The 24,619-nt window shown below is 44.2% G+C and overlaps 1 protein-coding gene across 1 annotated transcript in view; it reads left to right on the top strand.

The window, feature by feature from the left end:
- PIP4K2C (phosphatidylinositol-5-phosphate 4-kinase type 2 gamma) overlaps positions 1-24,619 on the top strand; it is a 57,384-nt gene that overhangs the window by 24,022 nt on the left and 8,743 nt on the right. The window contains exons 6-7 of the mRNA XM_070740940.1: positions 8,256-8,294; positions 14,833-14,946. Of these exons, the coding sequence (XP_070597041.1) occupies positions 8,256-8,294; positions 14,833-14,946 (153 nt within the window). The remainder of the gene's footprint in view (positions 1-8,255; positions 8,295-14,832; positions 14,947-24,619) is intronic.

The following is a 24,619-nucleotide window of genomic DNA, read 5'->3' as shown; positions in this document are numbered from 1 at the left end:
TTTACAATTAACTCAAGGCAGCAAATAAAGGAGTCTAATACTCCTTCCTCCTCTTGTTTTCTTCATAACAACCAACCCTGTGGCATGGTTTGGGCTGAGAGAGAGAGAGAGAGAGAGTGACTGGCCCAAAGTCACCAAGCTGGCTTTCATTATTATTATTATTATTATTATTATTATTATTATTATTATTTATTAGATTTGTATGCAGCCCCTCTCTGTAGACTCGGGGCGGCTCACAACACAATAAAACAGTTCATAACAAATCTAATAATTTACAATTTAAAATTTAAAAAAAAAAAAGGTGAACCCATCGTCTCCTAGTGCCTAGGCCAACTACCATAGCTATTAGATTAAACTAATTGTGTTACTTGTGGTTTAACTCAATTACCCCCATTCAATGTTTTGAAACAAAACACTCAGACAAATGGATCGACTCGTTACAAGGCGGAGGTGGGTTGTCAGGAGTTTTGGCTCATTTCTCTGACTCAGCCCATATTCACTACCATGTTCCAAAATTCCCAAAAGCTGTTTAGCAGAATGACACATGTAGCTTTAAAGAGATGTTGACTTCCAGATCTTTCTCTCCTGGAGAAGGGGAGAGGGAGGATGATGCATGTGTGATGACATCATCAGGCAATTGTACCAACTTATGTACCTGTATCAGACTAATACAAATATGTCATGGCGTTTGTAGTGACATCCTTGCCCTCATGTTGCTAAGCTTGGTGTGGATGCCATTGCCTCCGTAATATCCCCTTCTCTCCCTTTGGGGAACAGAAGGCGTTAAGGCAAAGGAGGAGCGTATAATTGATTTGGGAAACTGCGCAGCCCTAAGTAGAGTTTTGATACCCAATCTTCTTACCTTTCAATGATCAAATTTCTCAATAAGCCATCCTTTTTTTAGAAACATAGAAACATAGAAGACTGACGGCAGAAAAAGACCTCATGGTCCATCTAGTCTGCCCTTATACTATTTCCTGTATTTTATCTTACAATGGATATATGTTTATCCCAGACATGTATAAATTCAGTTACTGTGGATTTACCAACCACGTCTGCTGGAAGTTTGTTCCAAGGATCTACTACTCTTTCAGTGAAATAATATTTTCTCATGTTGCCTTTGATCTTTCCCCCAACTAACTTCAGATTGTGTCCCCTTGTTCTTGTGTTCACTTTCCTATTAAAAACACTTCCCTCCTGAATCCTATTTAACCCTTTAACATATTTAAACGTTTCGATCATGTCCCCCCTTTTCCTTCTATCCTCCAGACTATACAGATTGAGTTCATGAAGTCTTTCCTGACACGTTTTATACTTAAGACCTTCCACCATTCTTGTAGCCCGTCTTTGGACCCGTTCAATTTTGTCCATATCTTTTTGTAGGTGAGGTCTCCAGAATTATTTTGATTATTCTATATAAAGGATAGAATATAGGAACGACCCTTTATCTTAATTATTATTATTATTATTTTATTATTTATTGGATTTGTATGCCGCCCCTCTCCGCAGACTTGGGGCGGCTAACAACAATGATAAAAAACAACATGTAACAATCCAATTTAATAAAACAACTAAAAACCCTTATTATAAACACCAAACATACCATACATAACTTGTAATGGCCTAGGGGAAGGAATATCCTAACTCCCCCATGCCTGGCGACAAAGGTGGGTCTTGAGTAATTTGCGAAAGACAAGGAGGATGGGGGCCGTTCTAATCTCTGGGGGGAGTTGATTCCAGAGGGCCGGGGCCGCCACAGAGAAGGCTCTTCCCCTGGGGCCCGCCTAATGACATTATTTGGTTGACGGGACCTGGAGAAGGCCAACTCTGTGGGACCTTATCGGCCGCTGGGATTCGTGCGGTAGAAGGCGGTTCCGGATGTATTCTGGCCCAATGCCATGTAGGGCTTTAAAGGTCATTACCAACACTTTGAATTGTGACCGGAAACCGATCGGCAGCCAGTGCAGGCCATGGAGTGTTGCAGAAACATGGGTGAATTAAGTAATTAATGAGTAATTAAGATAAAGGGTCATTCAAATAGCAGCATTTTTTTTTAAAAAAAAAAGATGCTTCAACTGACAGTGTCTTAAAATGGTTTTGTGTCACAGATTGGCAAGCAAGCATGATTTCCATCTGGTGCGAGACAAGGGTGCTGAAGGGCTCATTATTTAACAGTAAATCCTCATGCTGTAGATGCTTGGGTACATGGCTCTAATCAAGCCTCTGCCCTCTTAGCTGTGCTCAGACCCCAAACATCTGGTTTTAGCCAAAGGCTTCCCAGAGCTAGTAGCTGACACTATTTTTAACCACCGTATCCATAACAGAAAAGATAGTGCTACTTGGGAGGAAGCACCGTCCCCAAGTTCAGTGAGATTTTATTCCCTGAGTGAGTGATGTGGGATTGCAGGCTGGGATTCGCTTAATTCATTCCACGAATCTTCTGCCCCTGCCTGCCCGATTCCCTCCTCATCCAACCACAGTGTCTAAATTTAGATAATAAGCTCTTTAGGGCAAGGGCTGCCTTTTGCTTATGTAGCTCTCTTCATGCATCATGGACTCCGGTGGCCTGTTCAAAGAGTAGATCACAATAGGTAGATCTGTTTCAAGGACTCTCTTTGGGAGTCACCCCCTCCCTCCCACCCATCCACCCACATATTACTTTATCCAATTAGTTATTTTTAAGGTCAGAAATGAGTCCTCAGTCCTGAAACAAGCAAAGCATTCCCTCTCAGCTTTCTCTAGTCCTTTCTGTCACAGCTGAGTTGGGGGTCTTAACTGTGGAGGGATCTACTGGAGTTCTGATCTGATAGCTGCCCATTGGAGAAGATCCATCCTGTTTTCCTGATAGTGCATTAAACATCAGTTGTTATACAGGTAGCCTTCGCCTTACCACCGCAGTTAAGCCAAAAATTTATGTTGTTCAATGAATCTGGCTTCCCCATTGACCTTGTTTGTCAGAAGGTCGCAAAAGTTGATTTACCTGACCTTGGGATTACAGCAACGGTCATAAATATGAACCAGTTGCCAAGCTTCTGAATTTTGATCCCATGATCATGGGGATGCTGCCAAGGTCGTAACTGAAAAATGGTCATAAGTCACATTTTTCAGGGCTGTTACAACTTTGAAGGGTCACAATGGATTGTTGTAATCCATGGACTGCCTATACTCCCATTTCCCATCTGCAGCAGCTTTCTTGGGGGTGGGGAGTGGGTTAGACCTGCGGAGCCACGACTGGAGTGACAATTTTGGCTGATGAGTAACCAAAGCGATGAGGGCATTCTTTCAGAAGAAGCCAGTGCTTAGAAACATAGAAGACTGACGGCAGAAAAAGACCTCATGATCCATCTAGTCTGCCCTTATACTATTTTTTTGTATTTTATCTTAGGATGGATCTATGTTTATCCGAGACATGTTTAAATTCAGTTACTGTGGATTTCTGTGGATTTACCAACCACGTCTGCTGGAAGTTTGTTCCAAGGATCTACTACTCTTTCAGTCAAATAATATTTTCTCACCTTGCTTTTGATCTTTCCCCCAACTAACTTCAGATTGTATCCCCTTGTTCTTGTGTTCACTTTCCTATTAAAAACACTTCCCTCCTGAACCTTATTTAACCCTTTGACATATTTAAATGTTTCGATCATGTCCCCCCTTTTCCTTCTGTCCTCCAGACTATACAGATTGAGTTCATTAAGTCTTTCCTGATACATTTTATGCTTAAGACCTTCCACCATTCTTGTAGCCCGTCTTTGGACCCGTTCAATTTTGTCAATATCTTTTTGTAGGTGAGGTCTCCAGAACAGTATTCCAATTGTGGTCTCACCAGCGCTCTATATAGCGGGATCACAATCTCCCTCTTCCTGCTTGTTATATCTCTAGCTATGCAGCCAAGCATCCTACTTGCTTTCCTACCGCCTGACCACACTGCTCACCCATTTTGAGACTGTCAGAAATCACTACCCCTAAATCCTTCTCTTCTGAAGTTTTTGCTAACACAGAAGTGCGAATACAATACTCAAATTGAGGATTCTTTTTCCCCAAGTGCATTATTTTACATTTGGAAACATTAAACTGCAGTTTCCATTGCTTTGACCATTTATCTAGTAAAGCTAAATCATTTACCATATTACAGACGCCTCCAGGAATATCAGCAAATAGGCAAACCTTCCCTACCAAACCTTCCCCTATGTCACTCACAAACATATTAAAAAGAATACAGTGATCCCCCGATTATCGCGAGGGTTCCGTTCCAAGACCCCTCGCGATAATCGATAACTCGCGATGTAGCGGCACGGAAGTAAAAACACCATCTGCGCATGCGCGCCCCTTTTTCCATGGCCGCACATGCGCAGATGGTGGAGTTTGCGTGTGGGCAACGGGGAAACCCCATCTTCGGCTCCGCGCTGCGGAGCAGATCAGCTGTTGGGCGGCCGAAGGAACCTTCCCTGGGTCTTCCCGCCGCCCAGGCAAAGGGGAAACCCCAAGATCGCTTGCCGCTTGCCCGTCACCCGCTTGCCCGGCCGCTCGCTTGCCGCTTGCCCGTTCGCCCGCCCGCCTGGCTGCTCACTTGCCGCTCGAGAGCAAGAGGGGGAGAGATAGAGAAAGAGAGAGAAGGAAAGAAAGAGATGAGAGAGGGAGGAAGAGAGTGTGAGAGAGGAAGAAGCAAGATAGAGAAAGAGAGAGAGAAAGAAAGATGAGAAAGGAAGGGAGTGACGTCATCGGGTGGAAAAATCGCGATATAGCGATTCGCAATGATCGGGATCGCGAAACTCGGGGGATCACTGTAGTACCCAGAACAGACCCTTGTGGCACACCGCTTGTAACCTATCTCTGCTCAGAATACTCACCATTAACAATAACTCTCTGATGTCTACGCTTCAGCCAGCTGCAAATCCACTGAACTATCCAGGGATTAATTGTTCAGTGCTTCATTTCCAGTTCCTTGTTCCAATGGCTACAAAGTTCTCCCTCTCCATCCGCGGCCTCGGGACTGCCGCGCGAGGGCCCCCTTCTTTTCCTTGGGGAATTCACTCAGCAGAGGAATGGTTTCAACTGCAAGGTCGCTACTTTGTGCTGAAAAGCTAAGCTGGGAAAATGAGATGGGTCATGTCCATGCCTCTCTGCCTTCAGCCTGGCTACACATCATTAAATGCTGACCTAAAGCAAGTTCTCTCATGCCAAGGTTATGTGGGTAATTTACAAGCAGTGTTTGCATTCACAAGTGTTTTAGGAGGCGCCTCTCTCTCTCTCACTCTCTGTCTGTCTGTCTGTCTGTCTTTTTTTCCCCTCTCTCTCTCTGGAGGGGACAGGGGCTAGAAACTGCATTGCCACAAAGGGCTATAGCTGAAAATGCAGCCGGAGAGTCGCTTGTTAGTACAGTACACATATTATACAGGGATTCAGATTAAGTAATTTGCAGAGGCTGTTAATATATTTCTTGACAATAAAATATCACCGCGATTATGCTTAACGTACTGCTTACCCTGAAATTAATGCAAGTCCCAAAAGCCAAGCCAGTCTGAGAGGGATGAATAGGCAGAAATGATATGGAAAGGAATTGAATGTGAGAGATTTGGGCTGTTTTCCATGTATGCGTTTTTAATACTTGACCTGTTCTTCCATCAAAATGATCTCTGGAGTCTACAAAGGATGGAGTGTTTTTCTTTTGCTTTTGAATAAAATTTGGGTCTCTAATAAAAGCCTAACTATCTCAAGTGATACCTTTCTTCACTTTGGATGCTCATGCTGCCAATATGTTTATAACTTCCAGAAGGATAACCTATCTCCCCAGGAAGCTGTGGAGCAGGGAGCTAGATTTAATTTGTTGGGTCGTTTCTCTATCTGATGCCAAGGGGTATTGCAATTACTTTGCAGAGTATAGAAGCAATATAGTATAGTCCCTGCTCCGGAGGTTACATAAAAAAGTAATAAGACAAATAGAAAGGCAGAGCAAATTAGCATTGTAAAAAAGGAGAGGCTGTGGGTGGGTATAGCAAAGGCCCCCGAAGGTGTAGAAATTAACAAAGGCTTTAGTGACATGGACACCAAGGGAGTGTATCTTGACAGAAGGTTAGAGAGGGGGGAAAGCAAGCAAGAACAGATGGTCTGGGGGATTCTCAGTAGGTGTTGATAAGATTATTCCACGTTTTGAGACATCTCAAGTATGTTCTATCGAGAGGTGTTGGTTGTGGGTTTTTTTAAGAGAAGGCACCAAGTTTGGTGTAAATCCAGTTAATAATAATAATAATAATAATTATTATTATTATTTATTAGATTTGTATGCTGCCCCTCTCCAAAGACGCGGGGCGGCTTACAACAACGATAAAAACAATATTATAATGGCACAAATCTAATATTAAAAAACTAAAAACCCTATCATAATTAAAAACTAAACAGCACATACATACCAAACATAAATTATAATAAGCCTGGGGGAAAGATGTCTCAAATCCCCCATGCCTGGCGGTATAGGTGGGTCTTAAGTAGTTTACGGAAGACAAGGAGGGTGGGAGCAGTTCTAATCTCCAGGGGGAGTTGATTCCAGAGGGCCGGGGCCGCCACAGAGAAGGCTCTTCCCCTGGGACCCACCAGACGACATTGTTTAGTCGACGGGACCCGGAGAAGACCAACTCTATGGGACCTTATCGGCCGCTGGGATTCGTGCGGTAGCAGGCGATTCCGGAGGTACTCTGGTCCAATGCCATGTAGGACTTTAAAGGTCATGACCAACACTTTGAATTGTGACCGGAAACTGATCGGCAGCCAATGCAGTACAACAGTAGCATGTTGAATTTCTGACAAGGCAGCTTCCTTTTTGACTGCTGCAGTTAATAATAATAATAATAATAATAATAATAATAATAATACCCCATCCCCCAAAGTTTTGAACCCAGTGAGTGAGATGCAGGTTCATAGGTTGGCTTCATTAAGAGCCTCTAGATAGCTTTAATTAAGTCTTGTTTTCCCAGTTTCTTCTCTCCTAAAAAATAATAAATGCCTGCCACATATGTTCCAAATGAATAAAGGATGTGATTAATCTGCATCGTGAAAGTGTTACACTGTGTACCGTTATTTTTTTTTTAGGCTGCAACCCTTCCATTTCAGATCTGCTGATAGACCAAAAATAAATGTAAACCAATGTGTTCTGGAAATGGTTGAAAACTTTTGCCCATTCAATATTATCTCTTATATTTTCTGTCCTACTAAAGATAGTTTTGTTATGAATTCATGATAGGCCTATTGTCAAAAATGCCGTTAAAGTCTCTATGTGTGTGTGTGTGCATATTTTGCTGGGTGCCAAGAAATGACTGGTCAATCATGGATCCTCTGTAACCATCTCATGAAATACTGGGACGTATTTGATGACTTGAAGGAATTGCTTCAAATATTGGAGGGGTAAGGGAGGATATGCATACACCACGCAAAGCATCATAAAAATTCTTCCCCTCCTCCTTCAAACCATCCAATCAGAAAATAACAGCCAATAGCATTGAAGCATTAGGATGAGATAAATGGAAGATACAAGTAAAAGAGGTTATGTAAAGGTGAGATATTTCCTTACCAATTTCCTTGCCATCTAAAATGATAGTGGGATCATTCTTTGTCAAGTGGACCAGGTATCCACTTGACTGATTTTTGCAGCCTTATTTGAAAAGAAACCATCAGAAAAACAACATACTATATGATAGAAAAAAACATGCTCTTTCTAATTGAACAAAAATGAAGATGATTGAAGGTGAAAAACCAGAGCAATATTTTTTCTCTCGCTCTCTATTTTCTCACCTTCAATCATATTCATTTTTATTTCATTAAAAAGAGCATGTTTTTTTTCTATCATATATGTTGTTTTTCTGATGGTTTCTTTTCAAATAAGGTTTCAGTTGCACCTGGTCCACTTGACAAAGAATGACCCAGTATTAATCACAAAATGATTTGTGATGTGTATTTTTTAATTCGTGTTCCTTGGCATATAGTCATGCTAGCCGTATGACCATGAAAATTTTTTGGGACAATGCTTAGAAACTTAGATAAGCAATGGATTCTAGAGTTGGACACAACTTGGCAGGGTAAACCTTTAGTGTAACTCTTCACCTTCCATTGAGATTTTAAAGTTTCTGATGTTATGAACCCATTTTCCCTCCCACTTTCTAATAATTTTGAGTTATGTCAACACTTTAGTTTGAAAGATGCTCAAAAAAGCTACATCTTCTCTCCTGTTTTCTAGACCGTGATCGTTATGTTCTTGCCTTTTTTAGGGTTCGCTGATATCCCGTGAAGCCAGTGACAAAGAGAAGGTAATTGGCGATTGTAGGTACATTTTCATGTTAACCTGATATAGGTTCATAGCAGTTTGTTGACACAACCCAACATGGTATTATAGCTTTTCTCCATCCTGGGGTGGAACCAGCCTTCACAATGGGTTATCCACTACTAATCATCTTGTGGATCGAGTCAGTCAATTTGAATATTTGCTCAGATCCGCTTTTTAGCCCCAGGTCTGACTCGATCCTTCAAGAGGAAAGCTCCTATTTCAATTCATTTATTTCTCTTTCCATTTGATTTCCCAAGCAGTCCTCCCACTGCTTTCCTCAACAGCTCTAGTCAGGGCTACACACAACTTCCTTTCTCAGAGCGAATTCCTTCCCAAGCAAGCCGACGAATGAAGAATCTTATCCAAACTCCATCCAGGGAGCTTGCCCAACATCACCTAGACAAAACCACAGGATGCCTCCAGAATGACAGCTTTTCCATTAATTTTGACAAAAGCCATCTGTTGCCTTTTACAACTATCCAGCACCTAGGTTTAGTCATTAATTCCATAACTTGCACAGTCTTTCTCCAGATAGACAAGACAGCATCAAACAGCTGGTTCTTCAGATCCTGAATGAGCAGAGGACCAACCTAGAATGCCTTTCCTTCCATCTCCATGCAAGGGAACTTCAATGGTTGCTTTTACCCTTCCAGAAGGCGGGACAAGGCATGTCACCAATAAAGGTTCAGCTCCCTCCACAGGTGCACAGATCTCTCTCCTGGTGGATTTCCTCAGCCATCTCCAGAGGCAGCTCCTTCCGGACCCCTCACAGAACAGTAGTAACCACCTTGATGGGATAGGGAGCCCATGTCCAGGGAGCCATGGCACAAGGTCACTGGTTCTCACGGGAGACCTCGTGTTCAATCAACTGGTTGGAGCAGAGGGCAGTCTACCTGGCCCTAAAACATTTCCACCATCGCATCTTGGGATGCGATGTCCTGGTCCTGACAGACAACATATCCACAAAAGCCCACATCAACCGCCAAGGGGGAACACAGTCCAGATCCCTTTGGGCAGAAGCCATGAGACTGGGCCTGTGGGCAGAGAGACATCTTCTATCCTTAACCTTGGGCCATATATCGGGGAGTTGCAACTCACAGGTGGACTGGCTAAGCCGATCCCGGGTGGATCAGGCAGAGTACAGGCTACTACCAGCAGTCTTCAAACAGCTTATCCAACAATTCGGACTTCCACTAGTCGATCTCTTCGCGACACCTGCCAACTCTCAAATATCCAGGTTTTTCTTTTGCTTCCCCTCCCTGTTGTGAGTGATCTTTGTCAACCTCAGGAAATGTCAGATTCTGAAGACGAAGAAATAGAGTCCTTAGTTTATCCTGGGTTACGGAGGTTAACGGAGCTTAACAGATGACAGAGGAGACGAGAGTGAAAGAGATAGTGAACAGTCCCAGGGGGATGAAGTTACTATGGAAAGTAGTTCCTTGTCAGACAGCGATTTATCAAACAGCGAATGGGTGAATATAGAAGATTGGCAAAATGCAGGAAAGTCCAGGGTAAAAGGTTTTGAATTCTGTAGTTATTAGATCTATGTATGGGACATGTCCTTTTCAGCAGAAAACCAGAAAAGGAAAGCTTTGTATGCGAACAATTTGCCAATAAATCATGGCGTGTTTTATTTAGTCTCCTGAAGAGAAAGCTTAGAATACAGCATGAAATACCCTGCAAATGAAACAGAAGTAAATCCATTGTTAGTTTCAAGTTGCTGGTAAGCTGTCTGCTTAGAAGCAGAATTTATATCTCCTGCCAGATGGGAAATTTATGGGGGTTGTAAAGCTCTAAACTTTGCCGTGAAAAAACTTTTCCCCACGCTCTGCCAGCTGATTTGTTTAGCTTTTGAAGAAGAACCTGTGTGTATGTGTGTGTTTTGAACTGCTGAAGAGAAAAATAAAGCATTTATTGTTTTGAATATCGAAGCCTTGGGAAGATCTGTGTACAGTGAACCCTCGAGTTTTGCGTCCTCGAGCATCGCGAAAGGGCTATTTCGCGAGTTTTCAACCCGGAAGTAAACTCCACCATCTGCGCATGCGTGCCTTTTTTCTATGACCAGGCATGCGTAGATGGTGGAGTTCCCCAGCTGGGAAGCTGGGCGGCTTCCCTGGGTCTTCCCCCTCTTGCCCCGGTAAGACCCCAGCGGCGGCGCGAGCAACGGCGTGGGCGGGCGGCATGCGCGGGGACACCCCAGCTCCGCTCCCCAGCTGGGGAGCGGAGCTGGGGTTTCCCCAAGCGCGCGCGCGTTGCTGGGGCCGCTCCCCAGCTGGGGAGCGGAGCTGGGGTTTCCCCAAGCGCGCGTGCGTTGCTGGGGCCGCTCCCCAGCTGGGGAGCGGAGCTGGGGTTTCCCCAAGCGCGCGCGCGTTGCTGGGGCCGCTCCCCAGCTGGGGAGCGGAGCTGGGGTTTCCCCAAGCGCGCGCGCGTTGCTGGGGCCGCTCCCCAGCTGGGGAGCGGAGCTGGGGTTTCCCCAAGCGCGCGCGCGTTGCTGGGGCCGCTCCCCAGCTGGGGAGCGGAGCTGTGGTTTCCCCAAGCGCGCGCGCGTTGCTGGGGCCGCTCCCCAGCTGGGGAGCGGAGCTGGGGTTTCCCCAAGCGCGCGCGCGTTGCTGGGGCCGCTCCCCAGCTGGGGAGCGGAGCTGGGGTTTCCCCAAGCGCGCTCGCGTTGCTGGGGCCGCTCCCCAGCTGGGGAGCGGAGCTGGGGTTTCCCCAAGCGCGCGCGCGTTGCTGGGGCCGCTCCCCAGCTGGGGAGCGGAGCTGGGGTTTCCCCAAGCGCACGCGCGTTGCTGGGGCCCCAGCAACGCGCGCGCGCTTGGGGAAACCCCAGCTCCGCTCCCCAGCTGGGAAGCGGCCCCAGCAACGCGCGCGCGCTTGTGGACACCCCAGCTCCGCTCCCCAGCTGGGAAGCGGCCCCAGCAACAGCGTGGGCGGGCGGGCGGCACGCGCGCGGGGAAACCCCAGGCGCGAGCAACGGGGTGGGCGGGCGAAGGGCGGGCTGCGGTGGAAGTAAAAACACTATCTGCGCATGCGCAGATGGTGTTTTTACTTCCGCACCGCTACTTCGCGAAAAATCGATCATCGCTTGGGGTCCTGGAACGGAACCCTCGCGATGATCGAGGGACCACTGTATTCCAGTAGCCAGGATCAGAACACTCCTAGGGAGCAGAAGGGGTGAATGCTCTACACAGTCCATGACCCAAGGGTCTCCTGTATACATTTCCACCACTACCAGTCATACCGAAACTACTGCAAACGGTCCAGTCAGAGCAGGCGGAGCTAATTCTGGTGGCCCTATTCTGGCCCAGACGAGCAATCTCCAAGCGCTTTCCATCACCCAGCCCTGTTGGTTGCCTCCTTTGGAGGACATCCTCATGTCCCTACGTCACCCAGACCCTGCCTGTTGACAACTGACTGTAGGCGGGCTGAATGGCGCGACCTAGTGCGACAGGACTATGATCAGGATGTCATCTTCATTGTGCTGGCTTCTTCTCGGCCATCCACCAGCCATATACGCTGCCACATGGAAGGCCTTCTGCGAATGGTGTACTAAAGAAAACCTTCCACCAGTGTGCATTCCTCTTTCAAAGATCCTGAGGTTCCTGAAGGAGGGCCTTGACAAGGGTCTGTCCCCCAACACTTCGTCGACAAGTGGCGGCACTCTCTTCTGTCCTTTCCTGCGATTGGTGAGAGTCACTATCGCAGTTTCTAGCCATTCACCGATTCCTAAGGGGGGGGGGGGCTACAAACTTTTGCTTAACGGCAATACATTGTTTCTCCATTTGGAATCTTCTTAGAGTGCTAGCATCCTTTACGGGACCTGTTTATGAACCTCTTTGGGAGGCCTCGCTGAAACACCTAACTCTGAAGGTGGCCTTCTTGGTGGCTATCACAGGACGCATTTTGGAGCTTTCAGCGCTCTCAATCAGAGGTGATCTTGTGTCTTCCAACCGGATAAGGTGACCCTCAGGCTCGACTCTTGGTGAATTCGGTGTTCCACCGATCTCAGGAACTCATCCTACCTTCATTCTGCGTTCACCCAGTCCATCCAGCCGAACGACGTTGATATACACTTGATGAGAGAAGAACCCTAAAGATCTACCTGAACTGCATTAATGGATTCCAGAAAACAGAGGTTCTCTTCATGGGATTTCACCCTAGATCCTAGGGCAACCGAGTATCTTCGGCCCCCATAGGACGCTGGATCAGGAACTCTATTGCCAAGGCGATAGAGTTAGCAGCCATGCCGGTTCCGTCAGGAATCACAGCTCACTCAACCAGGAGCATGGCCACGTCTGCGGCCTGAACCACACAGGCTTCACTTGAAGAAGGATGTCAGGTGGCCACCTGGTGCTTTGTTCAGTTTATTATACATTACAATATTGATTTTTATACATCAGCGGATGCCGAATTTGGCAGAAGAATCCTGCAAGAGGTGGTGGACACTCATTAACCTATGGAGAGCATTATTCTGCACCCCTTGGGATCTCTGCTTTGGTATCTCCCATTGTGAAGCTTGGTTCCACCCCAGGATAGAGAATAGGCATTGTAACCTTACCTGCATGCCTCTTCTCATCCGGTGGAACCAGCCTTCACCTCCTACTCTTTCCTTTCTATCCTTCTTCTCATGTCTTATCTTTCACATTCGGTCTGATACCAAGCCGTGGTAGGGAGATCTCACTCTCTACCTATCCTTTTTCTGAGTTGCCAAGCTCGAGTCTAATCTTCAGATTCGTCAGATCTGAGGCTAAAAGGTGGGTCCAAGCAAGTATTCAAATTGACTGACTCAATCCTCAAGATCATTGGTCGAGGATAACCCATTGTGAAGGCTGGTTCCACCAGATGAGAAGAGGCATTTCAGGTAAGGATACAATGCTTACTTCTGCACAAAGGTAATACAGATTATGTCTATAAAATAAAATCACTATTTTTTTATTTCCCAAACCACAATTAGCTGAATTCGTACCCAAAGCTAAGCCAGGAGTGGGTCACTTTCTTTTTCTTGACTCCTGGAAAGCTTCTGAGAACAGGCAACCAACACTAAGTAGAAAAATGGTCAATTTCACCTGGCATGGTTTTTCATTAATTTTAGGTTTTGGGGTGGGGAGGGTTAATTTAAAGATGGTAATGGTATGCAGGAGGCTCTGAAAACAAATTAAAAAGTTGTCGTTTCCATCCTCAATCTCCTCCATTTGAGTAAATGGACTTTTTTGCCCATGTTGCTTCTAATGGTATCATTATCACTGGAAGGCTTCTAGAAGCTCCAGGTCAAGAAGCTGATATAGTAAATACCTAATCCAGAAAGAGTCACCTACATTAATAGGATTTGCACAATCTAGTACACGACCAGTTGGACAAAGTACAGAACAATGTGTATGCTTCGCTACTGGATAATGTTTAATGTAATCTGTAAAATCCTCAAAAGTTGAACTTAATCAAGGGAGTCTTTGCTTTTTCCATCTATCTATCTATCTATCTATCTATCTATCTATCTATCTATCTATCTATCATCTCCCTTTCTATTATGTACATCTTGTGTTTATATTTAAAAAGAGAAAGCTAATTTTAAGCTTAGAGTGGTAGCTCAAAGCTACAAAGGTGGAAATGAAGATACCAGGGGTCAGGGTAACGATGCAGTTTTATTACTTTTTTCTTTTATTATAAAGGGGCTAAATGTTTTAGATTTTGCAGGTTTGACTTTAAAATTGTAGGAAATTACATCAACTTAAATTACATCAACTTTAAGTGAAGCATAACATAAGACACATAACAGGAAACGCTAGCTGTTCCAGAAAAAGTTTAGGAATTCAGGTTATCCATCTTTGCTTTAAGAAAAAGCAAAGACTCCCTTGATTAAGTTCAAATTTTGAGGATTTTATAGATTACATTAAACATTATCCAGTAGATAGATAGATGACTGACTCTACTATTTTAAAAACTTAAGTGCAAAACCCTGGTATTAATCGGCGCATAGAAAAATGTGATATTGGGCAGAAATGCTATTTCCTGGAAATATTTTAAGAGCAATTTCAAAATAGGTTAAGAATGACTTTTTATGTTCCTTAAACTAACAATTGAAAGATATATGCTCCCTAATTAGTTTAAGTCTGCTATTGGTGAGAATAGAGCAGATATTTTCTTCTCTTTTCTGAGGGGTGTTTAAAATATTTTTATCTCATCTTGCAATTACATGGTTTAGGCTACTAGCATTGATTTTTAATTGCCATTTTTGGTCCCACCTTTCCACTAAGGAATGACCCAAAGTCAGATCTTCAGTTTAAAAATTACACTGAACCCACAGTAGAAAACCATGGCCTATACGTGGAGAAAACGCAATCCCAAAAATGAAAATTGTTTATCCTATAGTACATGTACACATGAAACCTTAGTTTCATTTTTAAAATTATTTTGCCACTTTTTATTGCTTCTAGTTCCGTCATCCAAATTTGGATTCAGCAAATTTCAGTTGAAATTTGACTTGCTTCCTCTGCCTCTTTTTTTTCATGCACTGTCCTCTTTTCCAGGTCAAGGAATTACCAACTCTGAAGGACATTGATTTTCTAAACATGAATCAGAAAGTGTACATCAGCGAAGAAGCCAAAAAAGACTTCATGGAAAAGTTGAAGAGAGATGTAGAGGTATTGTCGCTTTCCCAGCCTAAGTCTGGTATAACAAGAGGAGTGGTTTTGGGTCAGTAATCTAACGGGGCAAGCTGTGGATGCTAAAGAGAGATTTTTAAAGATAAAGTGGGCAATGTTTCATGGTTCAGCTGACTCTGAGAAGGTTTTACTAATGGTAACCCACACTACTGTTCTGATTCCCATCTTAATACCTTTTAAGGTTACAAGTTACCATTTTCTCTCTAGTATCTGCCAGCAAGTCAACTCCTTCTACCTTACTCCTTTACTCTAAATGACATCTAATGTTGTGCTGGTGATATGGAGGCATCTGCAGCATTCTTGACCAGAAGCACCAGGGCTTCTTCCCTGGTCTGTATCCCTCCTCTGGATTTGAAGCTAAAAAAGCCATAGTATTGGTATGCCCTCTTGTACGGGACAAGGAATGATGCCACGATTGTTCCCACATCACAGACTGAATATGAGCTTTGCTATTGTTCCCAGTTCTGTCTTACAGCTCTGACTACTGCTTCGTTCCCTGATTCCCACGCTTGAGCCATTGACCGCAAGTTTCCTCGGAGGAATTTGACTGAATTTCTTTGTACAGTTCCTCATAAATGATCATCTGCTTCTTTAAACTAACAGGCCACCAGGCAATATAAACAGGATATAACCTTAAAAGGGAGGGGGGGGGAAATATTTTCAGCACAATTATTTGTAGGCAGTTCCCTTTCTGACAAGTCATCAAGTCTTAGGCTTGGGGAAATTACGGGGGTGGCGAGGAGGTCCTCAGTCTGAGGATGTCATGAAAAATTGTATAGTTTGAAAGTAATCAGTTCTTGTTTCTGAAGAACCAAAAACTGTTCCCAGATAGGCCTCATGATCTCTGAACCTCAATCATTTGAACAGCTTTGTGTTCTAAGGTTCCAGGTTGGCACTGGAAGCAGTGTTCCATCTATTTTTTTGGGGGGGTGGGCGGAAAAGTATAGTGTCTGAGCGGCAGTCCCTTCGGGACTGGGCGGCACAGAAATAATAAACAAACAAACAAATAAACAAGTAAAAAACCCACCCTGTTTTGCCTCAGAGAATTTCAAAATAAAATACTGTACTGTGTGTCTATAACAGTGAGCTCATAATAGGGCAACTCTATCAATATCAAAATGCCACTTAAATAGTTGAGCTAGTTTCAAACTAGATTTTGATTTTCTTTCTCTCTTCCTTACTCCCATTCTTTTTCTTTCTCTTTTCCTTCCTCTCTTTTTTCTATCTGTTTCTCTGTCTTCCTCTCTTCCTCTCTCTCTCCTTCCCTCTCGGCTTCTGGGCAGGTTTGGAAAACTCTGAGTTGATGATGATTTTTAAGTGAGCGATTGCTCACTGCTCAGCTTAGAGGGAACTATGACTGGAAGGCAATGGGGTAGGACTTTAGACACAAAGAGCAAAAGGCTTTGAGTAACTCTTATTTCAGTTTGTTCCAAACAACCCTGAAGGTTTCTGATGATGGATCTTTCTTCCTCTGGGTATTTTCCCGTATATTATTTGCATATGGCAAAAGGCATTGGTTTCCAGGGTATTTCTCGAGTTGTACAGCATTCTTATCTCAGGAGGATTACTTAGCAGCAAATCACTTTCCTTCCATTCTTTCATAAGCTAATTTGGGAATTTTTGAAGCTGCCTCCTAGCTTCTGAATTTCCTAGTCATCTAAGGTCGGATAGAGATTACATCAGCCCTGTCAAAGACACATGTTAGAGAAGGGTGCTTTAGAGTCTTATGTTGATTTGAATGACAGGATATAATCGCATTGAGAATCAGGGAAGTCAGTATGCATAATGTTTATTCGCTGGCATTTCTGTCATCATAAAGGCACACACTCTTCACAGAAAACATTTTTCAACTTATGTGAACTTCTAATGGCAGAAACGTATGGAAAGTGCTTTAAACATTTAAGGGTAGTGATTTCTGACAGTCTGACAGGTAGATTTAGGGGTAGTGATTTCTGACAGTCTCAAAATGGGTGAACAGTGCAGTCAGGCGGTAGGGAAAGCAAGTAGGATGCTTGGCTGCATAGCTAGAGGTATAACAAGCAGGAAGAGGGAGATTAGGATCCCGCTATATAGAGCGCTGGTGAGACCACATTTGGAATACTGTGTTCAGTTCTGGAGACCTCACCTACAAAAAGATATTGACAAAATTGAACGGGTCCAAAGACGGGCTACAAGAATGGTGGAAGGTCTTAAGCATAAAACGTATCAGGAAAGACTTAATGAACTCAATCTGTATAGTCTGGAGGACAGAAGGAAAAGGGGGGACGTGATCGAAACATTTAAATATGTTAAAGGGTTAAATAAGGTCCAGGAGGGAAGTGTTTTTATTAGGAAAGTGAACACAAGAACAAGGGGACACAATCTGAAGTTAGTTGGGGGAAAGATCAAACATGAGAAAATATTATTTTACTGAAAGAGTAGTAGATCCTTGGAACAAACTTCCAGCAGACGTGGTTGGTAAATCCACAGTAACTGAATTTAAACATGCCTGGGATAAACATATATCCATCCTAAGATAAAATACAGAAAATAGTATAAGGGCAGACTAGATGGACCATGAGGTCTTTTTCTGCCGTCAGTCTCCTATGTTTCTAAGTAAACAAAATGTAATAGGCCGTTCTAAGCATTTAACTGACCCCCAGATTAATGGCAGAAAGGGTTGTTTCCATGGCAAGAAGGAGAAAAAATCTAAGCTTCCTGTGAAAATTAAAGTTCATAGCAACTATTATCTACTGGGGTATTTATTCATTGTTTTCTTTCTAGTTCCTTGTTTTTTATTCTTTTCTGGCTTCTGGTGTGACAACTGGAAATATGTGTGCTGTATTTATAACTTTGAGGGACAAATTCTGTTGTGAAGGAATTGTGATTCAGCTCTCTGGTGGAAAGTCTCAGACCCCGGATTTCCTGATTTGCTGGTCAACATTTGCACCCCATTTGCCATAATGAGGTGAGAATTGAGGTTAACTTCCAGCTCTGGAAAAATTTGCTCACAGCTAGCATTTCATCAGCTATTATATTTCCTTAGGGATTGAATCTGCAGAATTTAAACTACTTCTGCAGTGCGAGATTTTCCCTATTGGCCTTAATGACTGTTAATAGCATGTGATGGGGGGTGGGGTGGGGGTTGCAGAGGCTCAGTGTCTAACTATTAACCTCATATACCGTGCAGCCTTTTTCCTGCATCAGCTCCGTTTCTCTCAAATGTTCCAATTCTTCTTGCTCCAAGTTCGGTTTTACCGCTGACCCAAATCAGAGGACTTGGGTAGGCAATGGTTTTCTTGAGTTTTAAAAAAAACTGATGCTTTGGATGTGACAATGGAGGTCACTTGGTGTCATCCCCTAGGAACAAGCAGGCTGAAATAATCTTCTGATCTTCTAAATGAAAATCTCAACCTCATGGATACATACATTGAATATTTCCAGGGGAATTGTAGGAGATCACCTGCTTGACTCGGAGTGAAGGTTCAAACGCACCAATGTTCTGTTGATTCTTTATCTACCACCAACTTTGCTTTCACCATTAGTGGTTCAGATTCTTGTAGAGAGTTTTAGCTTACGATAAACCTAAATATTCATTTGAACTGCATGGGCTCCTGATTCCCCGGTGCTCAATAGGAGTTGGCCAAACAAGGACAGGTGTTGTGTGTTTATTATATTTCTGTTAATTCTTGCTGACTGGTTCTTCACAAAAGGTGAGGTTAGATTTAGGATTTTTTTCCACTGCCTTCTGGATAGCTAGAAAGAGATGTGCTTTAAATTTATTTATTAATTATATTTTTTATTCTGCCTTTATTACTTTATAAATAACTCAAGGTGGCAAACACACATAAAACTCCTTCCACCTCCTAATTTCCCCATAACAACAACCCTGTTAGGTGGATTGGGCTGAGAGAGACTGACTAGCCCAAAGTCACCCAGCTGTCTTTCATGGCTAAAATGGGACTAGAATTCACCATCCCTAGTGTCCAGGCCAGCACCTTTAACTACTACATTGTACAGTAATACCTCATGATACGAACTTAATTGGTGCAAGGAGGAGGTTCGTAAGACGAAAGGTTCTTAAGACGAAACATTGTTTCCCATAGGAAACAATGTAAAGTCAATTAATCCGTGCAACCCAAAAACCCCCCGCAAAAAAACGGCTTTCGGCGACTGCTGGGAAGCCGCGCGACTGTTTTAAAAGGTGACAGCCGGCCTGGGGGGCTTCCCAGCACCCCCCCGAACCCGGGGTTCGGGGGGTGCTGGCAAGCCCCCCAGGCCGGCTGCGACCTTTTAAAACACCTGCGCCGCTTCGCGGCTGTCTCCCGAAGCCGAACGCGGAAGTTCGGCTTTAGCGTTCGGCTTCAGGAGACAGCTGCGAAGCGGCGCGGGTGTTTTAAAAGGTCGCAGCCGGCCTGGGGGGCTTGCCAGCACCCCCCTGAACCCCAAACCCGGGTTCGGGGGGGTGCTGGCAAGCCCCCCAGGCCGGCTGCGACCTTTTAAAACACCCGCGCCGCTTCGCAGCTGTCTCCCGAAGCCGAACGCGGAAGTTCGGCTTTAGCGTTCGGCTTCAGGAGACAGCTGCGAAGCGGCGCGGGTGTTTTAAAAGGTCGCAGCCGGCCTGGGGGGCTTCCCAGCAACCTCCCGAACCGAACCCGGGGTTCAGCAAAATTTTGCCTCTTCTTACGAACTTTGTTCGAGTTACGAACCGGCGTTCGGGAGGCTTCTGAGAAGCCCCGCCGCCCGGCTGTCACCTTTTAAAACAGCCGCGCGGCTTCCCAGCAGTCTCCGAACGCCGGTTCGTAACTTGAAAAAAGTTCGTAAGAAGAGGCAAAATTTTTCTGAACCCCGGGTTCGTATCACGAGTTGTTCGTAAGACGAGGGGTTCGTATCTTGAGGTACCACTGTACTTTAACCACCAATACACATTAACCACCTGAACTTGATGGCTCTAGCTCCAGATAGATTAAGGCTACAGGACTCAGAAAGCTTAGTTAGTATGGCCGTTAGCTGGAAACTCTGGGTGTTCTAGTCACAGCCTACCAGGAGAAAAGCAGATTGAGATCTCTTGGTATCCCCTCTACCATACAATACTAGGAGCAATTTTATTGTATGATGTTTGTTTAATAGCTTGGCTTTCACTCCCTGAAACCCTCAGTAATACATTTGGGACTTTTCTCTCCCTTCTTTGCTGCCCACTCAAATGCTTCTGTGAGATATTAGTGACTGGTTCACAAACCCTAGTGAGCTTTATGGCTACATGGGAATTTAAACCTGGGTCTCTTCTGGCCCTAGTTCCATTTTCTTAAGCACAACTCCACACTTGCTTTCAATCTGGCAGCCTTGTTATAAAAATGACTGATGTAATGTAACATGGAATTCTTGGGAGAGTTGAAAATATGCTTTTAGAGATAAGCTTTTTTCTCTCTCTCTCTGATGACTGTAAAGAAAGAAGAGGCGGAATGGAGTAAAATCTCTGTTCTGTTCATTAATTAGGTAGCCTAATGTTTTTATCCTGCAGGAGGAAAAGGCTATAACATATGCTAACTATGAGATAGTTAGACTGAGATGTGAGGGTGATTGATCTAAATGAGTTTAATGACCATAAGGAGGGAGGGAACTTAAGTCCCATGAAGATAGATTGAAAGAATTGAGGGGGAGATAGGACAGTAATCTTCAAATACCTGAATGGATGCCACACAGGAGGAGGCCAACCAAGATTGATCTCCATTGTTCAAGAGCACAGGACACAAAGTGATGGATTTTACTGGCAAACAACAATAAAGCTTAAGGTACAGTTCCATAGTAGATGAGAACTACCCAAGGAGGGGTTGAGCCCCCATTTTACTGGACTTGCTCAGAGATGAGACATCTATCTATCTAAATCTATCCATTTATCCATCCACCCATCCATCTCCCACCTTTATTATTTTAAAAAAATAATTCAAGGCAGACAACTTAGCCAATACACCTTCCTTTTCTTCTTTTTCCCATGACAAAAACTGTGTAAGGTGATTTGGGCTGAGAGAGAGAGAATGACTAGCCCACAGTCTTCTAAGCTGGCTTTCATGGCTAAGGCAGGACTTGAGCTCACGATCTCTTGCTTTCTCCGTAGATGTTGGAACTAGCATTCAGATAGGGTTGTTCTTGCCCAATCACATCGAGGACTCAGTTTGTCAATCAAAATATATTGTATAACCATATTGCCATCCTGGATATCTTTCCAGTTTAGACTCAGTCCTCCATGAGGTTAGACATGGTTTCTGTTCATCTGACTGCTAACTTCATCCTCATATATGTGGATTTTTTCCTTCGAAATTATTTCAGACAAGTACTTACAGAGAGAATTCACCATCGCTTGAATCGGTTTGAATAGCGGCTCTCGCTGTGCACGCAGCTCTAGCCAATTAGACAGAGACCTTGACAGTGCTTGCACTCGGTCTCCTGATGCCTTTTGGGAAGGCCAAGCGTATCAGGGCTTTATTTTGATTTATTAAATATCATAAATTTAAAACGCACTCTGCATTCTATTTTGTGGGGTGTGCACAGGAGAGATTTTTTAGCCTCCCTGGATTTAACAGAAGCCTATCTCCATTGTCCCCATTCAGTTTTCCGATAGACAATTTCTGCATTTTTGTTTTGCTGACCTATACCAGCCCTTACCCTTTGGCCTCTCTTCCACTCCTCAAACATTTACTAAGGTTCTAGTGGCCTTGGAGACTCACCTGAGGTCTAGGTCCATCCAAGTCCGGTATTACCTGGACGATATCCTGGTCCAGGACTCTTCCTGGCACCTGGCAGGGAGCCATCTCTGGTTAGTAGTGGACACCCTTCTTTACCATGGGTTCTCTGTTAATTTGTCCAAAAGCTGTTTGGTCCCATCCACTTCTGGCATCCATCTGGGAACGCTCATTGACTCCCTGGAGTGCAAAGTTTACCTTTCTCATGGCTGACCAGGGGGGGAGATCAATCAATCAAAGGCAATTACATCCTGAGGTTTTTCAGACAAGATTAGAATTATTTGGTCAATCATTAATAGATTTGTTTACTATCCCACAAATACCCAGCTTCACAGGTTGTCCTCCTATTTTCCATCCCAGGGAGCAGAAGCTGTTGATGCCCTTTGGACAACATGGCCCTATCTCCTTTTGTATGCCTTTCCATCCCTCCCCTTGCTTTCCAGGGTCTTGCAAAAAGTGATACAGGAACACATAGATATCATCCTGATAGCACCTCACTGGCCCTGCTGGCCTCTGTTTGGCGACCTCAAGTTCCTTTCCCAAGCTCTTCCATTCAGACTACTACTGCGACAAGATGTACTCAGACAGGGGGAGATTGTCCACCCGGACAGTTGCTGGCTAAAGTTGACCACATGGCAGTTGAGTGGGGATCCCTCAGACGTATGATGGAGATGTGATTGACATCATTCAAGCCTCTAGATGACCTTCCACCATCCATATATATATAATTTATTTATTTATTGGATTTATATGCCAATTATATCAAGGTTTTCTGTGATTGGTGCAAACCAGAGGAAATCTCTTCACTTTGAGTCCCTATTCCAAATGTTCTATGGTTCCTTAAGAAGTGTATAATTATAGGACTTTTACCCATCAGACTTAGGCAGCAGGTAGCTGCTCTGTCGCCAGGAGTTCCCAGGTAGATTCCCTACCTGGGAACTCCCTCTGGTACTTGACTCACTGACTGGTCCCCCATATGAACCGCTGCGAGAGACAACACTGTCATATAAAGTTGCTTTTTTATTAGCCTTTATGTCTGGTCGTTGTATTTCTGAATTATCTGCCTTGTCAGTCTGCAAGGACTTGTGTATATTTCATTCAGACAGGGTCGTGCTTCAATTAGACCCTTCGTTTATACCAAAAGTTAACGGCAGTCCCGCAGATATTCTTTCCTTGGGAGTTATTGTTCCATGTTTGTTCTTGTTTACCACTAATTCTGTACAGCCTTCCAGCAGTCAGGTGCTTATTCCTTCCCTTCCTGATCAAAGGTGTGCTAGGATACTGATCCATACCGAGTCTCTCTGTTCAGCTTCATCTAAACTGGTGAGATATCTAGGATAGCATACGGTTAGACATTATATTTAGATCGACAGACTCAGTCCTCGATGCGATTGGATGAGGACAACCCTATCTGAATGCTAGCTCCAACTTATGAGAATGGGCATCTCAGATAAGCCAACGCCCTTTCTAGCCTGGAACCTCAATCACTAGACCACTGATGGCAAACCTTTTTTCCGCCCCGAGTCTTCGGAGAGGGGCGGCATAAAAATCTAATAAATCTAAATCGGCATACAAATCTAATAAATCCTCGGGTGCCGAAAGAGAGTGCGTGCATGCTATCGCACATGCGTGAGTGCCCATGTCCATAATTCAGTGCCTGGGAAGAGCAAAAACAGCTTCCTCTACCAAACCCCGGAGGCCTCTGGAGACCGGAAACAGCCTGTTTCCCAACTTCTGGTGGGCCCGGTAGGCTCATGTTTCGCCATCCCCAGGCTCCGTGCAAACCAAAAATCAACTGGACGGCAAACACATGCACGTTGGAGCTACGGAAACGTCTCACGTGCCAGCAGATATAACTGCGCGTGCCACCTCTGGCACCCGTGCCATAGGTTCGCCATCACTGCACTAGGCCATACTGGCTCTCATTTGTTGGAGTTGCTTTAATTTAAATTCCTGCACTTTGAACAAGTTTGGATTCAATGGATTTAAACGCCCTTCCCACTCTATGATTCTTTTTCACTATGACTGCTTAATAACCTGGTTTAAAACATGAACTGTGATCTGAGAGGTTTCTACTTTAAAAAATTCCAGGGTTTCAAATGGTACCTTAACAGAGATTTTTCTGGACTTTTCAGTCTTAGTCTTAGATCTGTCATATGCTATAAGTATAAATTAATTCCTTTTAGTGTTATTGGATTATAATTCAATAATAATTTTATGGAATCACCCAAATGTTTGACCAAGTAAACACTCGATAAATGTCAAATGTTTGCTTGTGGAGGAATCTTCTGTGCTTTTGTTTCTCTTAGGGGTCCCCAACCCCTGGTTTGTGGACTGGCACCAGTCCCCGACAGGCCAGAAACTGGGTCACGCAAACAAGTGAAGCTCCATCTGTGGAATGTACGCAGCACACAAAAACACATCCCTCCTGGTCCATGGAAAAACCTCTCTCCATGGACCTGGTCCCTTGTGCCCACAATGTTGGGGGGCACAGTCTTGGAAGACAGTTTATATCTTTTGAGCAATGGAAGCAAATCTTCAAAAAAGAACCCCAGCTTCTGGTTCCTGAAACCAGGTTGACCTAATATGTATCCCATTTCTGAGTTTCAGATAGTTCTTTAACTTCTTTTCATTGCAATTATGTTGCCTTTGCCTGATCTTTGTAAGTGCCATTGTGCCAATACTCTTGAGAGAGATTGGGTTCGTTTTTTGTTTTTTCTGATTCCACAGGATGGGGGGGAAAGGCTTGTTTAAAAAATATTAATCATTCCAGTTATAGAAAAGGGCTCAAGTCTGAGAATTAAAGCTGGATGCATTCCATTTGGAAAGTGGGCCCACTGGTTTGAACAGCCAAAGCAATTAATCATAGGAACAGGTTGCCAAAGGGGGAGTCCTCCCTCCCCCCCCCCAGCACATGCCATCTTTAGATTAAA

Source organism: Erythrolamprus reginae, chromosome 2 (assembly GCF_031021105.1).
Source record: "Erythrolamprus reginae isolate rEryReg1 chromosome 2, rEryReg1.hap1, whole genome shotgun sequence".
NCBI classification, from domain to species: domain Eukaryota; kingdom Metazoa; phylum Chordata; class Lepidosauria; order Squamata; family Dipsadidae; genus Erythrolamprus; species Erythrolamprus reginae.
Note: the sequence above shows the minus strand (reverse complement) of the source record. Positions and strands in the feature narration are given on the sequence as shown.